This window comes from Idiotropiscis lumnitzeri, chromosome 7, assembly GCF_059441095.1.
Source record: "Idiotropiscis lumnitzeri isolate Australia: NSW breed Sydney's pygmy pipehorse chromosome 7, RoL_Ilum_1.0, whole genome shotgun sequence".
NCBI lineage: Eukaryota > Metazoa > Chordata > Actinopteri > Syngnathiformes > Syngnathidae > Idiotropiscis > Idiotropiscis lumnitzeri.
The window spans coordinates 8,543,772-8,569,167 of NC_142397.1; the positions used below are offsets into that span (position 1 = coordinate 8,543,772).

A 25,396-nucleotide genomic window follows, 5' to 3' on the forward strand; every position below is an offset into this window, starting at 1 on the left:
CACTGCAAATTCCAAACCACTGTGTCACAATTTGATAGTAGATTTACAAGTTGCCCTTCTAATAATTGAGATCTCAATCACTGCATTTTTAAGAGGTGACATATTGAGATTTTCCAAGTTTTGGGTGTCACTGAACGCAACATGTTGCTTGAATTGGACAGAAAGTGGGTTTTATAACTGTCTCAATGAGGTAGTTAAGCGTTTTACAGAATTTTTTATTTCAAAATAATTATAAAGTTGCATAATAATGAAATTATGTGAAGCAACTCTGTAAATTGTATCATGTGACACACATTTTGGTTGTATGAGGACCATTGTAGTTTTGATCATTTGATCATTTACTTTTAAATAACATCTACAGGTTTGGTCCTCTGGCCTGTCTTTTCATTTTCGTAGTTTCATTAGACACTAGCTCAGTGGGAAATTTCACAGGAAGTACTCAAAAGCTACAAAATATCAATAAAAGTAGCACAATTGCATGCTGTCTTGGCAGTGCATGTATTGAATGCAAAAGAGTGAGTGTTACAGTTTCCAGCTCTCAGCGGGGAGCGTGTTGAAGGAATAATGAGGAACTATTGCTTAACGGCGTGGAATGGTTGTGTGTGTGTTTTTGTCTGTCTTTGTGTGTTATTCACTGGTCAGATGACTGACATACTAGCGGCGCGACATACCCAACATTCACAGTATGTTTTTAATAGATGACTCTATGTGTCTTTTAGCAGTCAAATGCACACATTCCCAACATTTTCCCGGGGCCAAAGTTTGTCCTGAGCCGACCTGGCCAATCATTGACTCCCTGCGAAAACACAAGTGGTCGGTTAGGTGATTGATTGACAAGGGTGACGAGAACCGAATGCGCAGGGGATGCTTGACCGTTTTTTTCCCCCCCGGGCCGTCGGCAGCCATGTCAGTGGCAGCGTGGGACGAGCGAGGGTACATTCCTGTGGCGTGGCCTCGTTCGCCATACCAGTCATTGCACAAGCGTACTGTTAAAAAAAAAAAATAAAAAAGGGTGCGCGGTTCACACCTTATTTTGAAGAATAGGAGGTGAGTTAGTGCTGGGTCCAACATGAGAATGAGCCATGTTGTGGTAACCCTGCCGGAACCGGCACTGGTTCTGTATATTCATGGCATAGTATGAAAAATGTCATATTCAGATTAAACATTTTTATATTGTTTTAAGAAAATATTACTTCAAGTGAAGAAAACATCAGTAACGTATATAACTACACTTCTAAGTCACAAATGACCGCCAGAAGCAGTGCTTGAAAAGCTGAAAAGCACATCTATAAAACTAGAAAAAAATGTAATTGTATTTATTTTATACTGCCCTGATGGAGCCGGTGTCAATAAAGTTCGGTGACACAACACAGTCACGTCGTTACCCCCGGGCCATCGGGCCGCCGTTAATGTAGAACCTGGTTGTGGCTGCATTCGTAATCACTCCCTAGCCGCTATATTGGCAGATGTAAACTGCACAGCTGGTTGGCTGGTAAGGGAAAGCACCGGGAAGTTGGATGAGAAGGTGTGGCTGTATCGTTGGCAAATGTAATATGGAAGTGAGTTATTTAGTTTTTTTTTTTTTTAAATCTCTCATCAAATCCTGAGATGAAATGCCCACACATTTCAATCGGCATACAATAACCGTGACAAGTTCCCATTTTTACATTTTCTACTCGGGTTATCTTCGGGGTACACTTTGGACTGGTTGCCAGCCAATCACAGAGCACATTCAATTCCACAAGCATTCACACCTATAGACAATATATGAATTACTCTGCTTTGGACAACCTTAGCCGAGATTCAAACTCTGAACTGAGAAGCAGGTGTGCTAACCGCCAGTAGTCTGTTTTGAAAGTTGCCAACGAGATCAATTATATATGCCTATAAAACCCATTCACAGTCAATCTTAAAACCTTTAACTGTGAAGACGACTACTGAATTAGCATCCGCTATCACATAAATATTAAATACAATCAACCGCTAATGCAGTTTGAAATGCCCAAAGGTCTCGTCACAGGTGAGCGAGTGCAAGAAGCTAACGTGGCACTCTACGTCTTATAAGGGCCTGCACATCCAATTATGTTTTTGGGGTAAGCTGCAAAGGCAAATAAATCGGCACGCTACCATTACATCTGTAATTTGCAAATTAGGTGTGAATGCAATGGAAAATCGAGTCAAAGATTCAAAATCAAAGTCCTTTGTTCACAAAAAAAAGTTAGTTTATGACCACTGGGATAATAAAAACAGAAAGCAGCAATCAGGTTGTTTCCTGGTCAATTTTTACGATCCCTCTTCCACATGTGTGCTAGGTGCATCATTGAAATTGTTTTCTTTGCATGTCGAAACACGCCTCGCTGCACCCTCGACGCCACCGTCTGCTGCACGCCGAGTTTCCTGGTGACAGTTAGCCTCCACATATTACCAGGAGTCGAGGGGGTGTGAAAATGGTGCGGAGGTGGTACAGCAAAAACTGAGTAGTGGTAAAAAACAAAAGGGAAGTAAAGCTACACACGTTCAAGTTTTTGCAGAGGCTTCCCAAGTAGCCACATGTAATGTATTCGTTATACTGTGTAAACAAAGACAGTGCAGCTGACGAGCATTTTGCTTTTGGCCTCTAGACCTTAACTGTATAGAGGCCATTTTGTACTACTTGCAGTTTGCATGTTTTGATTTAAAAGGGAAATGTGTTCCTGGTTCTTGAGGAAAAGCATTTTTATGATTTAGCATTTTACTCCCTTGTTGTACTTAAGTGACCGGAAGCTGGACTTTAAAATCAAAGCAGACCTTAACTGATAAGTATTAGTGCTGACGTACCCTCCCGTTTGTCTAATTTTCTGCAAAGATAAGATGAAGGCTAGTTGTGAAGGGAATAACATGCAGTCCAAATAATCACACTTTTGTTGCGTGCGTGTCAGTGTGTACTTGTGTGGACGCGTGTGTGTGTTCATCATTTTTATTATATATATATATATATATATATATATATATATATATATATATATATATATATATATATATATATTTATATGTTAAATATAATATCTATATATATTAAATATATTATAATATAATTACAACATTTGCTCCAGTTTGTGGTTGTCTGGTGGGATTGTAGGGTGGGGTCCCCACCGTCAACTTAATGTTGAATTATTCCTAAATTTTTCCAAGCTGGTACCAAGACATCTTTTTCCTGTGGCGCGGCCAAGGTGGGCATGCGTTGGACTTTGTTGCTTTTGCAGGAAGGAGTGGCCAAGATGTTGCCATTTGATGTAATTTCCCCACGCCTACAACGGGGGAGGGGTGGATGTTGATCAGGGAATCCATGAAATTGTTTTTTTATTATTCAACTGCAACAGCGCCTCCTGTGCTTTGAGTCAAGTATTGCTTGCCACTTGCATGCGTTTCAGTCGTTTCGAGGCGTGATTGACAACTGATTCCACGCAATCCACGAATCGATTATTATCCGGAGACAGATTGGTGTGCACATTACTGCTTGTTCACTCATTTAAAAGCTTCATTAAATATTACTTAGCGTCGGTTGAGTTGATTTATGGATTGCAGCACTTTCCGACCTTTACATACCAAGCAATTAGCAGATGGTTTGGTCGCCGTCTCAAGCGTCCTGGCAAATATCTCAGCCTTGTGTAAAGGGGATGTCAGGTGATTGTGACCTGACATGACCTTGGATGTCATTTGTGATCATCTGGCTGTTATTGGTGGTGTGTAATCTTGTTTGGTGGGTTTACTGTGGGTGGGGTCAGGTGATTGGCGTGTGTCACGTAATTGTTCCGCTTTCAACTCTGGCCTGTCTCTTATCTGTTGACTTTATGTCACTCTGGTCTACGCAAGGTAAAAACAATGACGACTCCTCACAAATCGGCTGCGGGGAACATGTATTTATTGAGAAATGTGCAGCGAATCCACATGATCGGAAATGGTATCGGTTGATCTCAGCCTCAAAGTGTCAACCTGGAGAAAAACATACATTTAGTTGTTTCGAATAGCTCGTTGACTAAATGGGTTGCTGCAAAAGTTGAAAATAATCAAGCAAACAGTGAAATTTTTAACTTTTTCATTTATTGTATATAATCGCTTCTGTTTTGTTAGAAAAGGAGATATTTGGGTGTATTTTGAAATCTACTCTATATACTTGTGGGAAAACATGTATTTATATTAATTTTCTGCATAGAGTCTGCTGCCTAAATGGGTTGCCACTGAAGCCAAAAGTAGACATGAAGCAAACAAAGTGTCATTAAGACATTTTCTTTCTGTTTGTTAAAAAAAAACATGTAATTTTTTGTTTTTTATTATTTATTTCCGTAAAAAACACGTACCTTAATTATTAAATTTACCGTAAATTTGCTGCCTAAACGGGTTGCCACTAAAACCGAAGGCAACCCCTGGTGCAACTCAGTTATTTTTGCAACACATCCAAATTTTTATAGTAGAAACAAAATAGTGCAGATCTCATCCAAGACGGAACAATTCTAGTTGCGGCTGGTTCTGCAGCGATAGCAGGACGTCCTCACTTTCAACCGCCCGCGTGTTTCGTTTGGACATCTGTCTACAGTATAAACTTATTCAATCGATCTAGTTGTGGGAAGCTGCATCGGCTATCCATAAACGCAGATCCAGCAATATCCCACCTCGGTGAGTTTGTGGAAAAATATGGAAAATATGGTTGTTGTCTGCATTGGGGTGATAACGAGAGAATTTTGCCGTCCCTTTTCTTATTTTTTGCAGCATGCAAATCCTCAACATTGCGTAGGAGACCACTAATGATCCTGTCTCGAGTCCCAACTGTCCGTTGCAGTCTGATTTTTCTCCTTCTTTCTCAGTTAGTTCAAACATCCCTAATTCGCCAAGTCCACCCCCCTTCCTACCCAGCCAGCTGATTTCAGGTCAGCTGTGCGTAAACCCCCCATATTCCCCCCCCCTCCTTCAGCTGACCGCCATCCACAATCCCCATCCAGCAGACGGCCAGCCAGAGGACAGAGCTGTGAGGAATGTAGACACCCCCCACCCCCTCCTCCGCCCACCGCACTCCCACCCCTTTTGGTCTTTTTCACCTTCGTTCAGTCATTGGACAGTGTGATGAAGCTCTGGCGGGCTGGGGGTATTTTTGGCGGGGGGGCTGCAACATTCCTTTGGTGCCTCATTGTAGCCTGCTAGGCCGGTGGGAGGGGCGCTATTTGCTGGGAAGGGGGCGGGATGTCATGTTTTTTTTCCCCCCCCGATAGACAGACAGAGTTGGGGGCGGTTGTAGCTTTGCAGAGGTGGTCGGCAAAAGTCATCACATTTTTGCATATTTGAATTTTTTTTTTTTTTAGCTCGACAAAGCATGATGTCGAGTGACGTGTACCTAAAATAAAGTCGTCACATGTTGCAGTGTTTCGGGTAGTAAATATGGTGCCCTGTGTCTATATTGTGTATGTAGCGAGACTCATTTCATCATCTCATATCGCCACAGTTGCGAGGAGGGTGGAGGCACATAATTTCGCATATGAGCAAAAAAATGTGAACGTCGCTAGGTTCACACTGCAGGTCTTAAGCGCAATTTTTTTTTGCGCAAGACTTCTCATTACATTATAACTGCTACCTCGGTCTATCTGATGTATGAATATATACGTCCCCAAATTGACCCGCATGTGCAGGAAAAGTAGTGCGTTTGATGGATGACGTCATCATTGGATTTTATACGTGACCTGGCCGATCAGGCTGCGGTCGCATTGCGAAGAAATCGGATACGTATCCGATCTAGGACCACATGTTTGGCCTATGTTGGATTTTGGAAAAAAAAAAACTAAACACAATTGAGCTGTCCAGACTCTCATTAAAATAATAAACTCTGATGTGGGTCACATTTGCCTGCAGTGTGAACCTGTACTGCGAGTCTTCAGTGCGATCGCGGAAGATGTGTTTTGAAAAACATTTAAAGCCTAACATGGGCTTCTTGTAAAAATTGACCAATAAAGACGACTTTCAGTGAAGGTAACCTTTGTGCCGCAGGTAGCGGAAAAACACACAGGAGAGTTTTTCTTTTCCATGCATTTTCCTTCGGTCTTCTGTCTCTCAGCATCATCTTGTCTCCATGGCCTCCGAGTTGGTGTGGATGCCTTTTTTCTCTTTGCGTTGTATTTTTGGAACCGCCACTTCAGAGCTCCACCGCGATGCTCTCCACATGCTCTGCGCGGCATCTGGCCCCGGCCACAAACCCCCACCCACCTCAGAGAGATTATATCCCTGATCAGATGACCGGATTATATCCTGATGTGACTGAGGGTTGACTGGTGTGTTTGCGTTCGACGTGTGTTCATCACACTACATTCACTCATCCCAATTTCCGCTACGGTTAATCAGGGCTTTTGAAAAATGTGCTCCCAGCTGGGACACGGCTTGAATGCAGCACCAAATACTTCGGCCGGATTGTCGCTGACCTGCTGATGCTAGTTTAGGCATTGTCAAGTCGCTCCTGACCCGCGTATCGTGCAGTAGTTATTCGATTAGTGATCATCTCTGAACGATAGCTACTTTGAATGTTTTGGAATCTTAATTCTTTACTATGAAAAATTTGATGGCTCATCGGGCCATTCCTCAAAATGGCCTAATGTCTATATTACCTTTCTATCTTCATGCGTGTATTCAACAGCCTCACTAGTCGCATGAAACCACTAGATGTCCGCCGGTGGAATACAACATAACTTGTTTGGGTCAACCATAAACCCGTCTGTTGTTTTAATGCAGTGATCATCGTGCCCCAGATTCACGCACGCGACCCCCACCCTCAACACCCTCGGGGTAGAGGGCTCCAACATGGCGGCTTCCACCACACAATCCCTTTAAAATGACTTTAACTTTGCACCCCACCCCCCAGTACAGTAGGATTTTGTCTTCTCTTGATGATATTCTACATGTATTTCTGTTTCACGAATAGACGTACATTAGGGCTGAAGTAATCGAATATTCAAAATGGTTAAAGTGAAACTTGGCATTATCCACTCCAGAATATGGTGCAAATCCTTGCCCATAAAGTCTCCCACAGCCTGAGTTATTTTCTTCCCTTTGTCTTAGTTGGACAGGATTGTTAACAGACTTGCATCAATTCTTGGCTGTGCTGCCTTTGCATTTTTCTTAACCGGTGTCGTTTTTGCAACCGGGCTTTACACAAAAGCTTTTAACACGTCCGATTCTTGCTTCCCTGTCTAGTCATAATGTACAAAACGTGTCGAGATATCCCCTTTTTAAAAAGCTCACAGCCAACCGTCGCCATTTTTTCAATTATGTGACAAATGATGTCCAAACTATAAGGAGAACTTTTTTTTGGAACGCACCACAAATCCTAAGCACTGTTATTAAGTAGTAAAGCTCCCGAGTGAGCATGCCACCGATACCCTAAGTCTTGGGGATCAAGAGCCCCTTTCACACTCCCCATTAAAGCTGGCGCTCTTCTGCGTGAAAGACACTGCCAGAATGAGTGGAGGAACTCAAACTGGAGAAATTTCACCTGTGTGTGTGCGTGTGTGGGTGGTGATGGTCATTGTAATACTGAATGTAGTATGTGAAAGGTACCAACGCAGACGAGGTGGGAGGAACCTGGCAATTTTTCCTTTGGTGATAGTATCAGAACTGTAACACTGTGGACGCAGCAGCTGAGTTCTGTGTGAAAGGTAAAGCGGCTAAATCTTGGGTTTTCAGGTGGTTATTTTAAGGGATCTCTGTCTGAAAAAGGCTGCTGATGCCTCAATAGCTAAAAATCCAAGTCTATTTCTTTACTTAAGTTGCTTACAGCATTGTGACCAATATAAAGTTAAACATTTAGTGAGAATAATTAATCATAATTGGGAGAGGGGGAAAAAAAACAAAAAAGACATACTTTTCTTAACACCAATGTTGATATTCTTGAAGCATTCTATTGCAGCAGTAGTTGTCTGTTTCAGCTATCAACTGCTTGGGTTGCTGTTGCTAAGCAACCTGATAATACAGCATCTTATTTTTAGTTGCATCTCTGCAGCTTCACACAATGGCCAGGTCGTGGTCCGTTAACCAGCACTCTGGGAAACGCAATATATTAATCTGTCTTAAAAATAGACTTGACATGTTTTACGCACTTGCAGCGTTGATGCGAGAAAACCGAAATAGAAAATCAAAGTGAGGAGCTAGCGGGAAAGGAATCCTTCACATCAATAGAGGTGCGACCAGCCGCACAAGCGTTCCTGGAGTCGCGCGGAGGGCGTTGAAGCTGGAAATGACAACGCCGCAAGTCAGACGTGGACCAACACAGGAGTCTTTGTCGACGGAATAATCCCCCACGGGCCAGCTTTGATTGGATCAGACGGGATGGGAGGCTCGCGGCCCACGGCGGACGGCTTTGCTGACCCACATTAAGACCAAACACGGCAGACAACTTTCCACCAAAGAAAACACACGGGCCGTTATCACGGGTGCGCTCACATAATCGGGACTCATCAGATTCCCGCCTTTGAGCTTCCTGAGTGTTATTTCACGAATAGAAGAGCTTTCTAAGGGGACAAAATTACTGAAGGTGCAAAGTATTTTTTTTTTTATTGTGGACCACTGTTATGGAGGACTCTAAAATGTCTTCAACATTAAAAAAAAAAAACGCATGAATAAGTTTTGTCGAGTTAGATTTGTTGCAGAATATTGATAAAACGCCCGTATTTATGCGCACGTAATAATCATAATAGACAATTGCGCGTCTTCAGTGTTTACAAAAATGTACGTTTGGTGCATGTATAGATATATAAAATGTATCGACCAAGATAAAGAAAAAACTAAACACTAAATTCCTTTTACTGCCACCTGTTGGACTGGAGGTGAGGTACAATTACGTTTCTTACTTTGCCTATAGTGGAATATCCCAGATTATTATTTTTTTTCGCTAAATGTCTATGCCGAAGCCATCAACCCAAAGAATTGCACCTTTTGTGGATGTTCATGTATTCACGTGCTTTCCATCCATCATGTTGGTTGGAGAGTGTTTTTCTCACACGTTACATGTGCGGTGACTTCATGTTTGAGTCGGCAATAAGCAGAAAACCACAAAAACCACAGAGACTTCCTTCCTCCTTTGCACTTCTGCAGTAGGCTGACATGAAGCCCCTCTCCACCTCATCTCTGCTTGAAGTCAGACCCAAGATCACCTCACTGGTTGATATGAACTTTGAAGCAAGGACGCTTTAATTTTTCCCCCCCGCGATGTTTGTACATCCAGCCGTATCATTACTACTTTATACATTATTTTGTTTTGTTATCTCGAATGTTAAGGGTCATCTAACGCAATGAGGATCAGCAGTTCAGTCAGTCAATATTCGAACAATTATTAATCAAATATAATTTTATACTGGTGTAGCATTATTAAAATCAACCAATAAAGGCACCAATCATTGCATTTTTTTTTCTCAGTCAAATATTAAAACTTTATAAAGATTCAATTTTTGATCGGGATTTATTTCAGAATTTTTTTTTCAGCATGATTCAAGTTAAAAATTAATCTTGACTTTCTCCCTGCACTTTCAGCGCTCAACCGTCTTGCATTGACATTCGCATAATTTTTTTATTTTTTGTACATCTCTTAGGCAGCCAGAGAATGATGAAGGCATAAAGAAGGGTGTGTGTGCGTGCGTGTGCGTGCATGCTCTGTGGAATGTGTGACCAAGCTGGAACTAGTATGCGTTTTATTTGTACGGGTCATCAACAAGCGGAAACTCTGGACCCTTGTCGGACTTTTAACACGGACTCCCTTCCTCCTCCTTTTCTCCCTGGCAGCATTCTTGACATTTTTTCTCAGTCACTCAAATGGAACGTCAACAGAACGCCGCTTATTTGATTTGACTCATGCTGTCTTTTGTGAAGCTACTGAACAGGAGGCCATTTGAGGACACTCCCAGGAAGTCTTGGTTTAGATTTAACTTGCTTTGTCACTTCCTGTCTGTCCAATGGGGGTGGGTGTGTGTGTGTGTGTGTGTGTGTGTGTGTGTGAGCAGTGAATGTGTGTTTGTAATTGTTTTTGTGTGCTGTGTTGTATGTCACACTATAAAGCAGGACAATTGGGAAGGGGGGGCAACTGCGCTGTCACCTTGATCGCGGTGTGTCGATGGTCAGGTTGCTGCCCTGTTACATCACTGTCGTCATGGCGACCGGCGCTTGGGTGCGTTGCCTTATAAGGTAAAAGCTGGCCAGGCGGGTGGAGATAAGGAGGAAGAGGCGGGACAGGAAGAGCCCGGGTGACTGGGCCGGCCTGAAACTCCCGTTGAGCTGCATTTTCACACCTTCGCTGTGCTTTTCTGTGCTTTAGTCGCTACATGGCGCTCTCTCTGGCTTTGGGCGGAGAATTATAGCCAGGACACATTACTTTAAAGTGTCCTTTTTGTCATACTGCTGCAAGCATGCACACTCTAGTTTGTCAGCACTGTAAATGTTCAACTACTCCCCCCGCCCCCCAGTAGGAAATAATAAATGATCTATAGCCATCATAAAGTATTTATTAACCGTACACATTTTTATTTTGAAGAACGTTTGTTTGTACGTTTTACTGCACTAGGTCACAAGTCCCACAAAGATTTGGTAATTTGTTTCTCGCGGCTTGTTTGTTGTAGTCCTAGAGCAGCTCCAACCACCAGAAAAAAAATCCCTCGGCCAATAAAGATGATTCAGATAGAGATTCTGGAATTTAAAACTTGCCTGACTTCCTGTTCCTGTCAAATTATCAACCCTGCAAAATCTGACAAGCAATAACTGGCCAGTTCTACTGCCGACATTTTGTTATCACCTGCATCTTCTCTTTTTTTCCCCATGTCTTCGTGTAAGGCTATAAAACCTAAGCTGTTATGTTGGCTTGGAAAACTCTGACATCAGCAGCTCCTGCTCATGATTAAGGAAATAAGGAGGGAAAAGGCCACACCTCAGTCAATAAAATGACACACAGCCGGTGTGTGGTGACAAAGTTTAAAAACATCTTTTAATACGCCGCCTCATGACTTCTCCTTTTCGGAACAACGACTTCCCCAACTAGTTTTTACATGTCAACTTGATATGCCTGATTAGCATCAAGGTTGGACAATTACAGGGCAGATTCTGCTGTTTAATTCATATTCCGCAAACGCAATATTAACCGGAATGGCGTGGTTAAACAAGCTCCCACTTTATCCATAACCCGTTATCATGAGCAAAACAGTGGGGGAAAAAAGAGATCTTCGAAGTGCTCGTGGCCAAGAACACTCATCAACACTGGCTTGAAATTCCCTCTCTTTGCCAGAACGAAATTGGTCCATTTATGTTTTGTTTTGGCCTGTCAAACAGATGCTTCCCAGAATGCGAACAATGCATCGTCACACAGCGCCGAGGCATTTCGCCGAATAACGCCACAACAATGGCAGTTGAGCAGCTCACCGGACAATCAACGATGCAGTTTAATGGCGACCGCCGACTCGCCGTTCTGTAAATGACATAATTCCCGGAGATTACCGAACAAAATCATTCTCACGGTTAGGGCGTTGCTATGGGTCTAACTATGAATCAAGGATGTTTGCGTTAAAAAAACGAATGTAATTATTCTTAAAATCGATTTATTATCCAAAATACAGTTGCTCAAGTTTATTTCACACTTGGTCTTTAAGTGCTCATGGAAAGTTTCCAATTTTGAATATTTCGAACAGTTCCCTGCTTAACTTCCCGTGATGATTTCCCACTTTTTTTCTTTTTCTACTGCTGCTCAGCTTCAGTGTGGCCATTTTCGTGTGAGCTAATCAACACCATGCTCTCTGGAAACATTCCACCGTGGCTTTTAGTAATAAAGGGCCAACACAAACAGCTGATGCTTCGCGCTGGCAGCTCCCTGCGGGCCGGCCCAGCTCCCGATTGGAACTGTGGGAAAATAGTGCTCCCGACAGGAACACACACTTACTTTCACAAGTGGGTGATTAATAGTAATGATGGTTGTAAAATACGAATGACAAGCGGTTCAGCCATTTTGTCTGCAAATAAAAAAAATTGTTTTAAGTCCAATATTTCTTCGAACAGCTACAGCAAATTGACAGACAAGTTAAAAAAAAAAAAAAAAGCTAAATATGTCTGTCGTTAAAAAAAAAATGACAGAAAAAGTCTGCCATTTTGGTTTGAAAATTTTAAATGCGTAGGCTAGACAGATGGCTGACGCAAAATTCTATTTGAAGACTGATGACTCCATGAAACCTGAAACTAGTAATAATCCAGTTTGTGGATTTTTTTTTTTTTTGGGAGGAGGGGGGGTCACACAAAAAAACAACCAACATGTTTTTTTGTGCGCATTCTTATCATGAGTGAAGCCACAAAATATTCTCTAGAACCCATGCCAAAAAATGCACATCATGTCGGCCATATTGGCTTCAATCTCCTTTTTTAAGGACATTTTGTCCATTGCGGGAGGTCCTTCTCCGGCAAATTCCAAATCATTGCCAAACATCTTGTGTTTAAGGAACTCACAAGTGCCTCCTACTGACAGAAATGTATTGTCCTGCCTGGCGCGTGTCCCGAAAATGTTCATGCAAATTCTGCTGCAGTGATTGTGTGTTACAATCTTTTGAGCAAATGACATCATCCGTCCGCCAGGAAATAACTGACATCATCATGAACTCACAAGGCCGAAGCTGTTGGCATCTGGCAACCTCCGATAAAATGGACTTGGTCTTTCCATTCAAGTTCTGAAGAAATCACATTTTGATCGGATGACTTTTAGTCCTCAGGTGGTTCACCGGACGCGCTCGGGTGGGTTAATATTTAACTTCCCGTTCCGCTGGAATGCCTTTGCCGCACATTCCTGGACAATGAACTTGGACGTCCTCCCTCCTCCCACGCTCGGCTTCCTGTAATGCGCCTCAAGACAGGAAGTGTGGAGTTAACTTGGCTGCTGATTGGCCAGGGCGGCGAGAATCCAAAGCGATGGTGTGATATGAGAGAAACAGACAAAAGTGAACGCCAGGACCGGTCCGCCCGCTGATTATTCTTCTGTGATTTTCATCCTGTTGTGTTCGCCAAAACTTCACTGGCCATAAAAATGGAGCTGAACTCTGACATGACTTCAAAAGGCATTTATTTGGAATCTCATCTAATGCTGGATTTGAGGGCCCGTCTTTCATGAGTAGACCCACAAATAAAAAGTCTGAAAGTCATGCCGTAAAAAGTTGCAAGTCAGCCATTTTTGTGACAAACTACAATTTTTGTCATTTTGCCCATTTCGCCCTTGGGAATTTATCGGAGTTTCACCATCTCTCAACGTTCACACACAATACACTGAACATGTCAACTTGGTGTATTTCAACATAAGTGTGGAGTGTTCATGGTTTCGCAATACAGTTCCGCAACACCTCAACCTGAACAAATGTTTGGTGTTGCAATGAGCCGCGGCGTATTGCAGCAATGTGTCGACATGCATTGGATCGGGGGACCCTTGCGCACTGTGAGCGACAACGTGCCAACAGTTTAACTGCAAAATTTAGTGGAGTGTAAATGTTGAAAGAGCAAGGTCTCAACCTGCAAATGTTTCTCTTGGTGCCGTCCGACCCCAAAACAAAGACAGGAAGCGATATAAATAAATGAACAAATAACCGCACAGCTTGACAGTTGAGTCTGAAAGTCCCCACTCTTCCCCCTCCCACCTCCCCACTCATTTCCTGTCTTAAAATACATTTTTTTTTCATTCATGGCCGTCATTAAAGCAATAAAAATGTCCATAGTCCACTAAGACAGGTTGACACTGTAACCAGTTTGTTGTGACTTTTTGGGTCAGCAGGATCATCTTGCACACACACACACCCCAACAGGATTAAGATGGCTGCTGTATTTTTCCCCCGTTGGGGACTCCCACATGACATGCCACGTCATGTAAGCAGCTTAGTTTACCAAATAGCTATGCGGTGTCTTGTAATTGGTATTTTTTTTTTTTATCAGAATCCGTAAAGTAACGAAAAAATGAAAATTAGTCCTCAACACCTCTCAATACTTAATTTCACATGGACAGGACGCACGAAAAAGAGACATGACACTAAATTTGCTAAAAAAAAAAAGTGTTTGTTCATCTACATCATCTAACGTGGATGGAGCATGGTGGCCAAGTTTTATGATCTTGTCAAAGACAGTTAAAAGTAAAAACGAGCTACCAACAGCAGTTTCTCAGACGAACACGAAATTGCGTCATGACAGAAATTGAAACTGAAGTCGGTCATTTTGGTTCAAAGGGCGAATTCTCAGGCTTGTATTTTGACAAACTTTTTCTTGGCTGTGTCATTTTGAAGCGTGTTTTTTCATTTATTCAAGTGGACCGTCTCCAGTGGTCCTTTTGGATGACATGTACCTGTGGGGGGATATGTCAGGCCGCAAGTCAGGGGATGACAACAAAAATTGATTTTGTAGCTTCTCCCACAATTTGTCTGCTTTTATATTCAGCAATGGAGCAGGTTTCCATTAGCATCGTGAAATTTAGAGTTGGCCCACAAAAAAGTCCCATGAAGCCACACCCAAAAATAGGCAGGAATTCTTTTTTTCCATTCTTTTTTTTGGTACCGGATTTTCCTAGTTGCTCTGACATTTAAACCACAAATACTAGACAAATGCATGACTCTAAACTGTTAAAATGAGATTTTGTCATCAAGTCTGTGCAGAGCGTGTCGGCCACGTCCGATGACTCTTGAAATCCTAATAAGTCCTCTCCACAAGGTCAGAATTCCACCATATGCCTTGTGATGAATCACTGTTTTTTTCCTGTCAACTTGTCAGCGCACGAAGCAAGAAGGTGGATCTAGCTTGGCTGCACGTGTAATTTGCGCATGTGTGTATGCGTGTTAATGCACACATGTTAATGATAACCTGTCCCGACTTGAGAGGTTAATGAGACCGGAAAAAAAAAACTCTGCAGCAGAGCTCTTTTTTGTCTTCATCACATTTTTGTTCTTGTCTGTATGTGTAAGCGTCAATGTTTGTGTTTTAAGCATCTTCGCTGACCTCCAAGCATCTGTTCAGGCAAGTAGCCGCGGGCTGCGTCTTTCATTTAAGACTTTCACTTTTCAAACACGCTCGGGTGCACTTGTAGGCCTTACTCCCGGCCCCCAGGGGGGTAAAGGCGGTTTTATGGGGTGGAGTTGTGAGTTTGCGTGGATGTTGTTCACTTTTTGCCGTCGCTTGATAGTAGCTGAGGATGTGTATCCACTTAGAGCCATACGGAATGAGCAGGGCTGCATGGTTCTTGGGCCTTTTCCTTTAAGCTCCTGTGTGTGTGTTTTTTTTTTTTTTTGGGTGAGAGGCTTTAAAACAGAAAACAAACTCAGCATTACTTCAGCATAGAGTTGAAGGGCCTATCTGGAAAGTTACAGACACGTGCCGCAGTATTGCAGCAGATTTTGATGACTTATGAAAGATGAAGTGAATAATCAAGCTCTTGTTTTTCTACGGATGTGTATCATGAGTACACCCTCCAAAAAGTCTGAAAGCCAGAAACCCTGAAAACACACAAGAATGCTTCCATTTTTAGTTGACACAGCAACCATTTTTGGATCTTTTTGTTTCCAGTTTCCAGGGGTCTTTCCAAGAGGAAGCTCAGAATTTGCTCAATACTAAATTGAGTACAATTTGAGTTTCCGTTATGCGTGCTTGAAGCGTGACGGTGAAATTGGATGAGAAAACTCTCAATCAGCCAGTCACCGAGCCCCATCCACATGGTCAGCTGTTGGGCAAATGTGGAGTCTTTAAGGTGGTCCCCTTCTTGCCGCAATGATGCTGCACAATGGATCCTATTTTCATGTCTGAAAACTACTGACACACAACACCCATCACCTGTGATGTTGAAGTTAACCAGCATGCTTGAGTGTGTCAGGTCAAAGTTGTTCTTTAATTGGCCTTCCTGTCAAAAATGGGGTGTCCAAGTGCCTGTGTCAGACCAGACCAGTCAATTATTGAACTTTATTCACGAAGCCAACCTGGTCCCATTGGCTGTATTTGTCCTCTTGGGTCCTTCCAGATCCTGTCCAGTCTCAACGTTTACAAGCTTCATGGCACTTGGCTTCAAAGAGCCGTTTCATTAATAGATCTGTGTTCTAGTGTTCCAACTTCTGTTTTTTTTTATCCCCAGTTCCTCTTTGTGGTATTTGGAATAATACACAAACTCGGTGTGTCTGTCTGTGTTTAACAAGCTGGCCATGGCTTATGTTTGTCATCTTGGCTTCTCTCCACCTGAAACAGCCTCGTTTGTGGTGTCGGCACGTCGCTGCCTGTCTAAGGCCCTTAAATCCAGTATGTTGTGTATGTGTGAGAGTGTATGTTGTGTATGTGTGAGAGTACATGCTGCAGTGACAGCAGGTCCTGAGAGTGTGACACGACTCAACACTCGACTGCATGGTGAGGTAATTACATGGGAGGCATGTCATCGCCTGTTCTTCAAGGCCGCTGTGATGATATTGAACCAACATCTTCATGAGAAAACCACCGGAGGCGTCTTTTACGCTGAGCTCAGTGTTCTGATTTTATTTTGTGCATGCCGGATTACACGTCAACCAGATGCACTGATGGCAGCCGATCATATTTTATAAAATTGAGATGTTTTGTATTTCTTCTGCCACCCAGCTCTGTCCACACCCTATGAGGAAAATTTTGACATTTCACAATTTAGCTACACCAACCTGTCGCGTGTAGCCAGTTTTAGTGGCAATCAGGTGCATTCTTTTGTAGGAATTTAGCTCGGGTATGACCCATGGATTTTTGCCTGAAAACATCTCCAAACTAAAATGGCTGACTGTCTTTGCATTTCGCAGTACTTGAGTTTTCATTAAAAATTTCTGCATCGTCATGATGAACATTGCAATGGTGTATTTCGTGTTACTGGGTCGCACTAATGACACAAACTTTGCCACCCATCTCTACCCACGCTTTATTGTGAAAACACACAATTGGCGCAATATGTTATTATATTTAATATTTGGGACCAAGCCCAACCATGAATAGAAACATTTGGAAATAAATGATAATGATAATAACAACCCCCCCATCCCAAAAATAAATCTCTCTTTATCTAGCGAGCTCTCTTGCTAGCTCTCTCGCTAGCTTCGTAGTTAGCTTTCAAGCTAGCGCTCTAAATGCACTGTGCGTGCCAGATCTCGTGTAAATGACTATAGTAGTACTCCGGTGACTGGTTCTAATATTACCTTACACTGCAGGAGGTGGTGGTGGTGGGGGGTATCGTGTTCCATGCCGTTTGTATTTCAGTGTCTTCTTGTCAATGCTAAATAACCTACTTAAGCGTTTACCTCCAACCCTGCTCAGAAACAGCGAGTTGAAAGATGTTTTGCGGTCCCCAGAAGACGGCTTCAATTGCAGAACCCTCCACCCTTCACCAGCGAAGCGTGCAGGACAGGGGGGGTTAAATCTATACAGAAGACATGTTGGACAACTTAAACACTTCCAGACCCAAGCAGACGCCTTCTGGATAAAATGACGCCTGCTAGAGGAGCAAAACACTGACAAATCGCCACGGCCATCTGGTGTTGTATTTACAGTAATTCTAACAATAGGTGGCGCCGGAGCGTGACTGCTCGTTCTGAGCATTCCAACCCTCTGCACTGTTTCTCTTGTTTATATTCTCTGAAATAATTACATAATTTTGAATGGATGGATCCGTGCTCGGGGTGCAACTATTCTTGGCTCAATGGCAGCCATTTTCATCATCTTGACATGTGCACGAGATTGCGCTAATAATGCATTACCCGTCTGCAAATAAACAAGCGTTGATGGTTGCAAGCACAACGCGCCACTCCTCCTCAGCAACAAGTTGCCATAGCAACAGTATTCTTTCACACACTTTTTTTTTCTTCTTTCATCCCAAGAAACATCACGTCCATGACTAGAACGTGATCCTTCAAAAGCAAACAAGAAATTATTTGAGTTGATAGGCCGCCTGGGCAGGTTTAACAACTCACAAGTTGAGCATTAAAGTAAATCAAATCGTGCACACAAGTGGTGCCACACCTTATTATGCCTGAATACAAGTACACGTCCTCCCTGGGAGCACAACTAGAAACAGATTGGTACGTTTTGCTTTGTTGGCAGGTGCGATAATGAGATTGGATCCAATGCAAACATGCCAGTGGGTGGTGTGCGATCATATAGCAAGATAGCAACTTGAGTAATGTAAGAGTACATTCAGGATACATTTATTTTTCAGGGGAAAAAAATGTGTAAAAACATTTGCCATGTTTATTTATTTTAAATAAGTGAAATTTCAAGGATGATTTTTTTTTTTACATTTATTTTTTTTTAAGTAAAAATGCAAACGCTTTAAAACAGTCCCAATTTTTAATTTTAAAATGAAGCAAGTTTAAAAAAAAAGTAATTTAACTTTTCTTTTGAAAACAGTTTTAAACGGTAGTTTTTCAAATTCATGTTTAATTGCTTTTTTTTCTAATGGTATAGAGTTGTTTTTAACAATTTTCAATAAAATTAATTAACAATAAAAAGTTAAATCTTAACTTAGGGAACATTTTTAAGTGTGGAAATATTGTACTTATTTTTAAAAAGTGAATTTATTTATTTATTAATATTACAGCACCGGCCCTCACAGCCTTTTTTTAAAAATGTATCCTGATAATGATATTAAAAACTCAACTTCACATGTCGATTCACTACTACAAAAATACCTCCCCCAAGGCTTTTTTGCTCTGGGTGTAATTTAATAAGAGCTATGCATACCGTATGTTCATATACATTGAAAATATTTTATAAAAACATCTTTTTGGGTCAAATATTTTAGATCAATTAAAAATAATTGTGATTGGTTATTTTTCTTGATGAACAGTTTTTCCCCCAACCAACCACAAGTATAAATCATTGACTTTTGTGTTTTAATATGCACTTTGTGCGTGTTGACAAGCATCTAAATGGTGGTGCTGGAATTCTTATCTAAGCGGTAACTTCCTGTCATTGCAGCACCACTTCCTGCTGCATTGAACCATGCATGCCCTAGAAGGGGGGCATTGTTGTCCCGCTCCCACCCCCCAATTTGTCTGTTTGTTTATGTGAAATGTATCCCCCCCACCACCACCCACCCTCTGGTTTATTGGGCGGGGGGCTGAAGGGTGCCATTATCCGCCGGCCTCAATGCACGCTTTGTGCCATCCACTGTGGTGGGATACAGAAAACGTGGGGCGGGACCACCAGGAGCACACAATTATAATGTTTTACAACTCAGTGGTGAGGTGGGAGTAATTGGACGCTTGATTGACGTCCAAATTGTCGCTTGTTAACGATTCCCTACGTGCTTGGTTTATGGGGCGTGTCAAAATGAGATGTCTCAAGGTGGGGCAAAAGTAGACATGCACATTTTTTTTAATTACATTTATACTGCACAGATTTTCTTTCTTTACAGTTACTTCATTTTCTTTTATACAGTTTAATTTGCATCCATATCAATGATTGTTTCCCAGATTAACTCAAAAATGTTATGAGTATCAAGAAAGGGTTTGGACTACAAATTGGCGTATCAGAGCATTTTATTACAAGACAGTAGTGATCGGAAAATGAAACATCAAATTTGCTTCATGAAACAGTTGTTGTCTTTTTGGGTCCTCTAGATGGCACTGTTGGTTTAAATAAAGGGTTTGAAAAATGGCAAGTCATTGTGCTTTCTGCCCAATATTGATCAGAGAGTGCCATCTACATGAGTCAAAAAATACTACAGCTGGTTCATGAAGCAGATTTGAAGCATCATTTACTCATCACCGCAAGACAGGATTGGGGTTTCAAGATAGGGCAACGGTTCCACAATAGGGTTCCAAGGCTGTGTTTTTAAAAACTTCAGAAAGAACCGCCCCCTCACAAAAACTCTTTAGTGTCCATGCATTATTACAGTAATAGCGTTTCTTGTTTTGCGAAAAATCAAATCGAAATCGCAATATCCGTCAGAAAAATCGGAATACAATTTCCCCCCCCCCCCCGCTAAAATCCTTCAGCTGTACAACAAATTAACAAAAGCAATTTTTTTCCAGAGAATGCCTGCAGCCCAGAAGTGAAGAATGGCAAATTCCAAAGCAAGGCCATGAGCCCCCCCCCCCCCCCCCCCCCCCCACCCCCCCACAAGACTCGTCTGTTCATGATTTGTCGCTGCGTCGTGTTATGGAATTCATTACAAGTATCACAGATGTTTAGTCAGAGTTCCTGTCGGGATTAATGTGACATGAGTGTGGGAATGTCCTCCAAAAACCTGGCTGGGTTGTAGATATTTTTCATGAGCAACCATGTCTGGGAATTGATGACAAAAAAACAACAACCAGCTATAAATCTTAACTTGTTTCCAAAATTGGGGTTTCAAGTCTGGTTTGGGCTTTCAAACTACGGTTAGGGTTTAACTTTTCAAGTTACAATCAGCTGCTAAACAAATCTGAATTGCTTGCAAGTTGCGGTGAGAAATTCATGATAAAAACATAAAATAAACAACAATGAGAATGAAATTTAAAAAAAAAAAAAAGGTGTTTATGTGAAGCCAAACAATGTGTGTGTGAGCCGCCATTTTGCGGCTCCAACATCCACTTCCTGTCACAAAAGAGTGGTTCCTGACCTCGCTTCCTGTCTGCAGAATAGATTTTCAACCCTCCTGTTATTTATTTTTTTTTAAAACATCAATGAGTCAAAAAAAAATATCCACAATAAAATTAATCACTCTTCACTCAATATGAAGCAAACTTCTCTCATCATTTAAAATAAAATAAAATGTAAATGTCTGTTAAATTCTCTCTTGTTGTCATTGCTGGTCAAAATGCTGTACATTATATTTAATGTCATTTAAATTTCTGTTTCAAACCAAAATGATCGTCACCATGTCAAATTTCATGAATAGGTCCTTGGGAGTTTTTCCATTACATCCTGTTATGATGCACATGTCCACCTAATTTGGTGTTGCATGGTGAAATTGAAATCTGGGGCAATTTATTTATTTTTTAACTTTCCAGAGGTCGTCACGCCCCAATTGTCATGGTGAATCCTGAATCAGATGGAACATTTAGCAACTCCCAACTGGCTAAGATACCTGCTTCATTTTAAGGAATTCCCTAATAAATAATATAAATACAAGTCAACGCATAAGAGCGTTGAAATTCACTCGGAAGAGCTGCTTCCAACCAAATTGGTCACGTTCCGCTTTAATTTCATGCATGGGATGTTGAGACTTTTTTTGTGCATTCTCCTATGATAGACAATTGGCAGCTAGGTGACGCCGGTGGTGGTTTTTATTCATTTAATTCTGTTCCGATATCGGGTATGGTTTCTTTCGAATTTGTAGCATGAAAAACCAAATTGAGCCATGAATGGATGCTTCCATCAAATAAAACTTTAAACTTTTTTGTTCATTCTGTCACGATAGACATGTCCGCCGTATTTCATTTGGATTGGGGAAACGTGTTTTCACCAGAATACTTGCGCTTGTAAAAAATTGGTGCATTTCAGGGTCTGTCCAGGCTCCAAAAAAGGCGGAATTCATTTGGAATTTGTAAATTCTCCGAATTAAAACGTGACTGACAACATAATTAATTCCTGAATCATGTATATTTTTGTGTGTCCTCATCTAGACGTTCACGGCGTGGTGCAACTCCCACCTGCGCAAGGCCGGCACACAGATTGAAAACATCGAGGAGGACTTCAGGGATGGGCTCAAACTCATGCTGCTTCTGGAGGTCATCTCAGGTAACGGCAGATTGATTCACGATATTCCCACGTGGGTGTAAAATGTTTAGCACTAAGGAAGGTGATCGTACGAACTTATTTTGCCACTCAATAGCTTCGCGGAATACCACAAGGACGGACGGCTAAGTTGGCGGGGTTCTGCCGCTAGTTTTATTGCGATTCAAAATTGGAAAATTGGAGCTGCTCCCGCCGATCAAAAATGGCATGTCGCAACAGCCTTTCATCCAGCATTATATTACATATGTGCAGCACATAATAGAGAATGTATATAAAGTATGTGCATATTTATATACATAATTGTGTGTCTTTAGGTGAACGGTTACCCAAGCCAGAGCGAGGCAAAATGAGGGTTCACAAGATCAACAATGTGAACAAAGCTCTGGACTTCATTGCCAGTAAAGGAGTCAAACTGGTCTCCATTGGCGCAGAGGGTCAGTGCACACACACACACACGCGCGCACACGCACAGCACATACGCATTTACAATAAATTATTTGGAACTAGGTTGTTCAAATATGACCTTAGGTGATGAGCCACATGCTGCTTCACCAATACAGCCTGTGGTGCAGTGGCATTGATGAGTCAATGCCAAAGTACGTGCGTCAGCTCGTGTATTTAAACTATGTGAGGAATTCCAGCTAGTCTACATGTGTGCGCTTGACACTGCAAAAGATGACGTGACAAAATAGAAATGTGTGTCGCACCTGCACACATTCTGTACATTTTCTACATTTCTGTTCATGTTGTCGTGAGGCATACCTGCTAGATGATTCAAATTGTTTTTGAAAAAAAAAAAGTACATCTATTTATTATTATTAGATATCAAGCAGACCATTTTATCATGAATTTATTTAGTATTTATTAATGTTTCATAAATAATCATGTTATATCCAGTTTATAACTATTTTTAATTTAGTTTAAAGTAACTAAATGTGCATGTAATTATTGATTAGATATTATTCACTTATGTATTTTAAGAATTGTAATTATATATTTTTATAAATCCATCTGTTCCATTCATAGAACAACACTATCAAATATATGTAATAATATATTTAATAATAACGCTAACAATAACAATCTGGTATTGTTCTAGTCACTGCTTAGAACACAATTATTCAGACAAAGGATGACTGTGCGGCTGTCTTGTGACCCTTGAAGTCCACTACATTCCACATTGACTTCATCAACAGATACATAACTGGCTGGCTTCTTCTTATTTTTTTCTTCTTTTTTTTTTTCCTGCAGAAATTGTGGATGGAAACGCCAAGATGACCCTGGGAATGATCTGGACCATCATCCTCCGCTTTGCCATCCAGGACATCTCTGTTGAAGGTTTTCTTCACACATTTTACGCTATTTATTATCAACATATTATTATGATTATTTTAAATCTTATTTCATTATAAGGCTTTCAAGGACAAAATGTCTGATTTTGCAAAAATCCCAACATGAAATCACACATTTCTTCTCTCTGATGGCTGATTAAACTCTTTCATTTCTAAACAATTTGCTCCCATAAAGAAAGACTTCTTCATCGTTTCCTTCTTCTTTTGTCTTGTCATCCTCACAGAGACGTCGGCTAAGGAGGGTCTTCTGTTGTGGTGCCAGAGGAAGACCGCTCCCTACAAGAATGTCAACGTGCAGAACTTCCACATTAGGTAACATACACACACGTACGCACGCACACACACAGCAAAATAAACTGAGCTGCTGTACTACTGCGACACAAGCGCAGCTGCTATTCAAGTAGTCGATTTTTTTTCTTGATGCCACATTCTTTTTTTATATTGAAATCTGCAGCAGGAGCGCCCTCTGGTGGAACTGTTTGCACCGTAGTACATTGAATGTCGCTGTGACGCCACGAAACCAAAAATCTTAAACTTAATTAATAGTGTCACCTTTATTGTATGCTTTAAAAAATTCAATCATTAAACACAATTTTTGAATTTTTTCTTGGCACTGTTTTTCACACTTTTTCTTTGCTAGCCACAAATAGCAGCCGATTGTATGACATGACATGACTTTACTTCAAACAAACCTTGTAGTCCGTTAGTTTTATGTTAAGATACATAGAGGGGGAAAAAATGTAACCCAAAAAATTTTTGGAATAAACAGCCAATAAGGATTTTCCACAAAAATTTGAGTTCAAAGATACATTTAGGTAAATAAATCCTTTTTTGTACATTCCCGCATGATCATCTTATAGTCTTGCAGGACTCTGGTTGGTAATCATTGCTTGAACGTTAGTTGACGTTAGCTAGCCTCATGTTAGCATGTGACAACAAAGTGCCGCACATTGAGGGACTGGTGTAACTGGCGTGCGTTTGTACTGGCAGCTGGAAGGACGGCCTCGCCTTCAACGCTCTCATCCACAGACACAGACCGGATCTCATCGACTACGACAAGCTCAGAAAGGTGACCGAAACTGACTTTGAACCTCCCAAAGTGGAGCGATGTCGAGTATAAACTAACGAGTCATGCATATTGTCCGAAAGTACTTTCAGCAGGATTGCAAAGGCATTACTCAGCTCTGATTCAAGCTTTTTTTGTTTTGTTTTGTGGCTTTCTGTCTGTGACTGATCACGCAGGATGACCCGGTGACCAATCTGAACAATGCCTTTGAGGTGGCCGAGAAGTATTTGGACATCCCCAAAATGTTGGATGCAGAAGGTAGACCTCATTTGTGTCCAATTATGTGTTAGTTGTTTGTTAGTGTTTGCAATTCCAATACAGATTTATGTTTTTATTATTTACTGTCTTCTTATTGCTTTGCTGTACTGTGTTACTGAAAATTGAGGAGGTTAAGAGTGATTTGGAACCAAAGCTTGGCTTAGGCTTTCAAAGTAAGGTTTCAAGCCAACGTTAGGGTTTCAAATTATGGTTTTCAACCTAGGTTAGGATTTCCCATGAGTGTTCCGAGCCTTTTTTAGGGATTTATGCCAGTGGGATCAAGACAGGTTGCGTCTTTTTCAGACTTAGTTGTCAAGTTGGGGTTGCAAATTTAGTGCTTGGCGCCTGGGTTAAGGTTTCAAAATTGGGTTGGAATTTTATAATCTTATATTTTCAATGGAGCATTTCAGGCAAGGGTGAGGTTCTCAATAAGGGTTGGGCTTTCAACGTAGTATTCCTAGCCTGGTTGAGCTTTCAAAATAGGGTTTTAAATGAGCATCAGGGTTTGAATTTAATGTTACTTGTCGTAGTTTTTCAAACCTGGGTTGGGGGGTTTAAATTAGGGCTTTTAGCCAGAGTTAGGGTGTCCCCTAATCACGGTTGGGTTTGAATCTATGGGTGCCAGAGTTAGGGTTTCAAAGTAAGTGCCAAAGAGCTTTGGCATCAGCCATTGCTGACTTTCCTTTTTTTTTTTGTTAGCGTAATATCCATTTTGCTGACTGTGCATTATGTTGTCCATCACTTGGGTGTTCCGTGTGTGCGTATGTGTGTCATCCATGTGCATCCATGTTTAATCACGTCTTTATAACCTCCCCCTCAATAGACATTGTGAACACTGCTCGTCCAGATGAGAAAGCCATAATGACTTATGTGTCCAGTTTCTACCATGCCTTCTCTGGAGCTCAGAAGGTACCCCATGTCAGCCCCTTTGTCAACCCCACCCCAACCACCCTCTTATTTTATTTTTTTTATTTCTACTAACAAGTACGCCCACGCCCCTCCGTCCAGC

The 25,396-nt window shown here is 41.5% G+C and overlaps 1 protein-coding gene across 5 annotated transcripts in view; it reads left to right on the forward strand.

Annotated features, from left to right (window-relative positions):
* The window catches only part of actn4 (actinin, alpha 4), a 38,789-nt gene that overhangs the window by 1,967 nt on the left and 11,426 nt on the right, over positions 1–25,396 (forward strand). For 3 of the 5 annotated variants that reach the window (XM_088300056.1, XM_088300054.1, XM_088300052.1), the window contains exons 2-8: positions 21,600–21,714; positions 22,026–22,145; positions 22,963–23,049; positions 23,288–23,375; positions 24,054–24,132; positions 24,306–24,387; positions 25,211–25,296. In XM_088300056.1, coding sequence (XP_088156182.1) covers positions 21,600–21,714; positions 22,026–22,145; positions 22,963–23,049; positions 23,288–23,375; positions 24,054–24,132; positions 24,306–24,387; positions 25,211–25,296 — 657 coding nt within the window. The remainder of the gene's footprint in view (positions 1–21,599; positions 21,715–22,025; positions 22,146–22,962; positions 23,050–23,287; positions 23,376–24,053; positions 24,133–24,305; positions 24,388–25,210; positions 25,297–25,396) is intronic. The other 2 variants (XM_088300055.1, XM_088300053.1) reach the window with 1 other exon arrangement.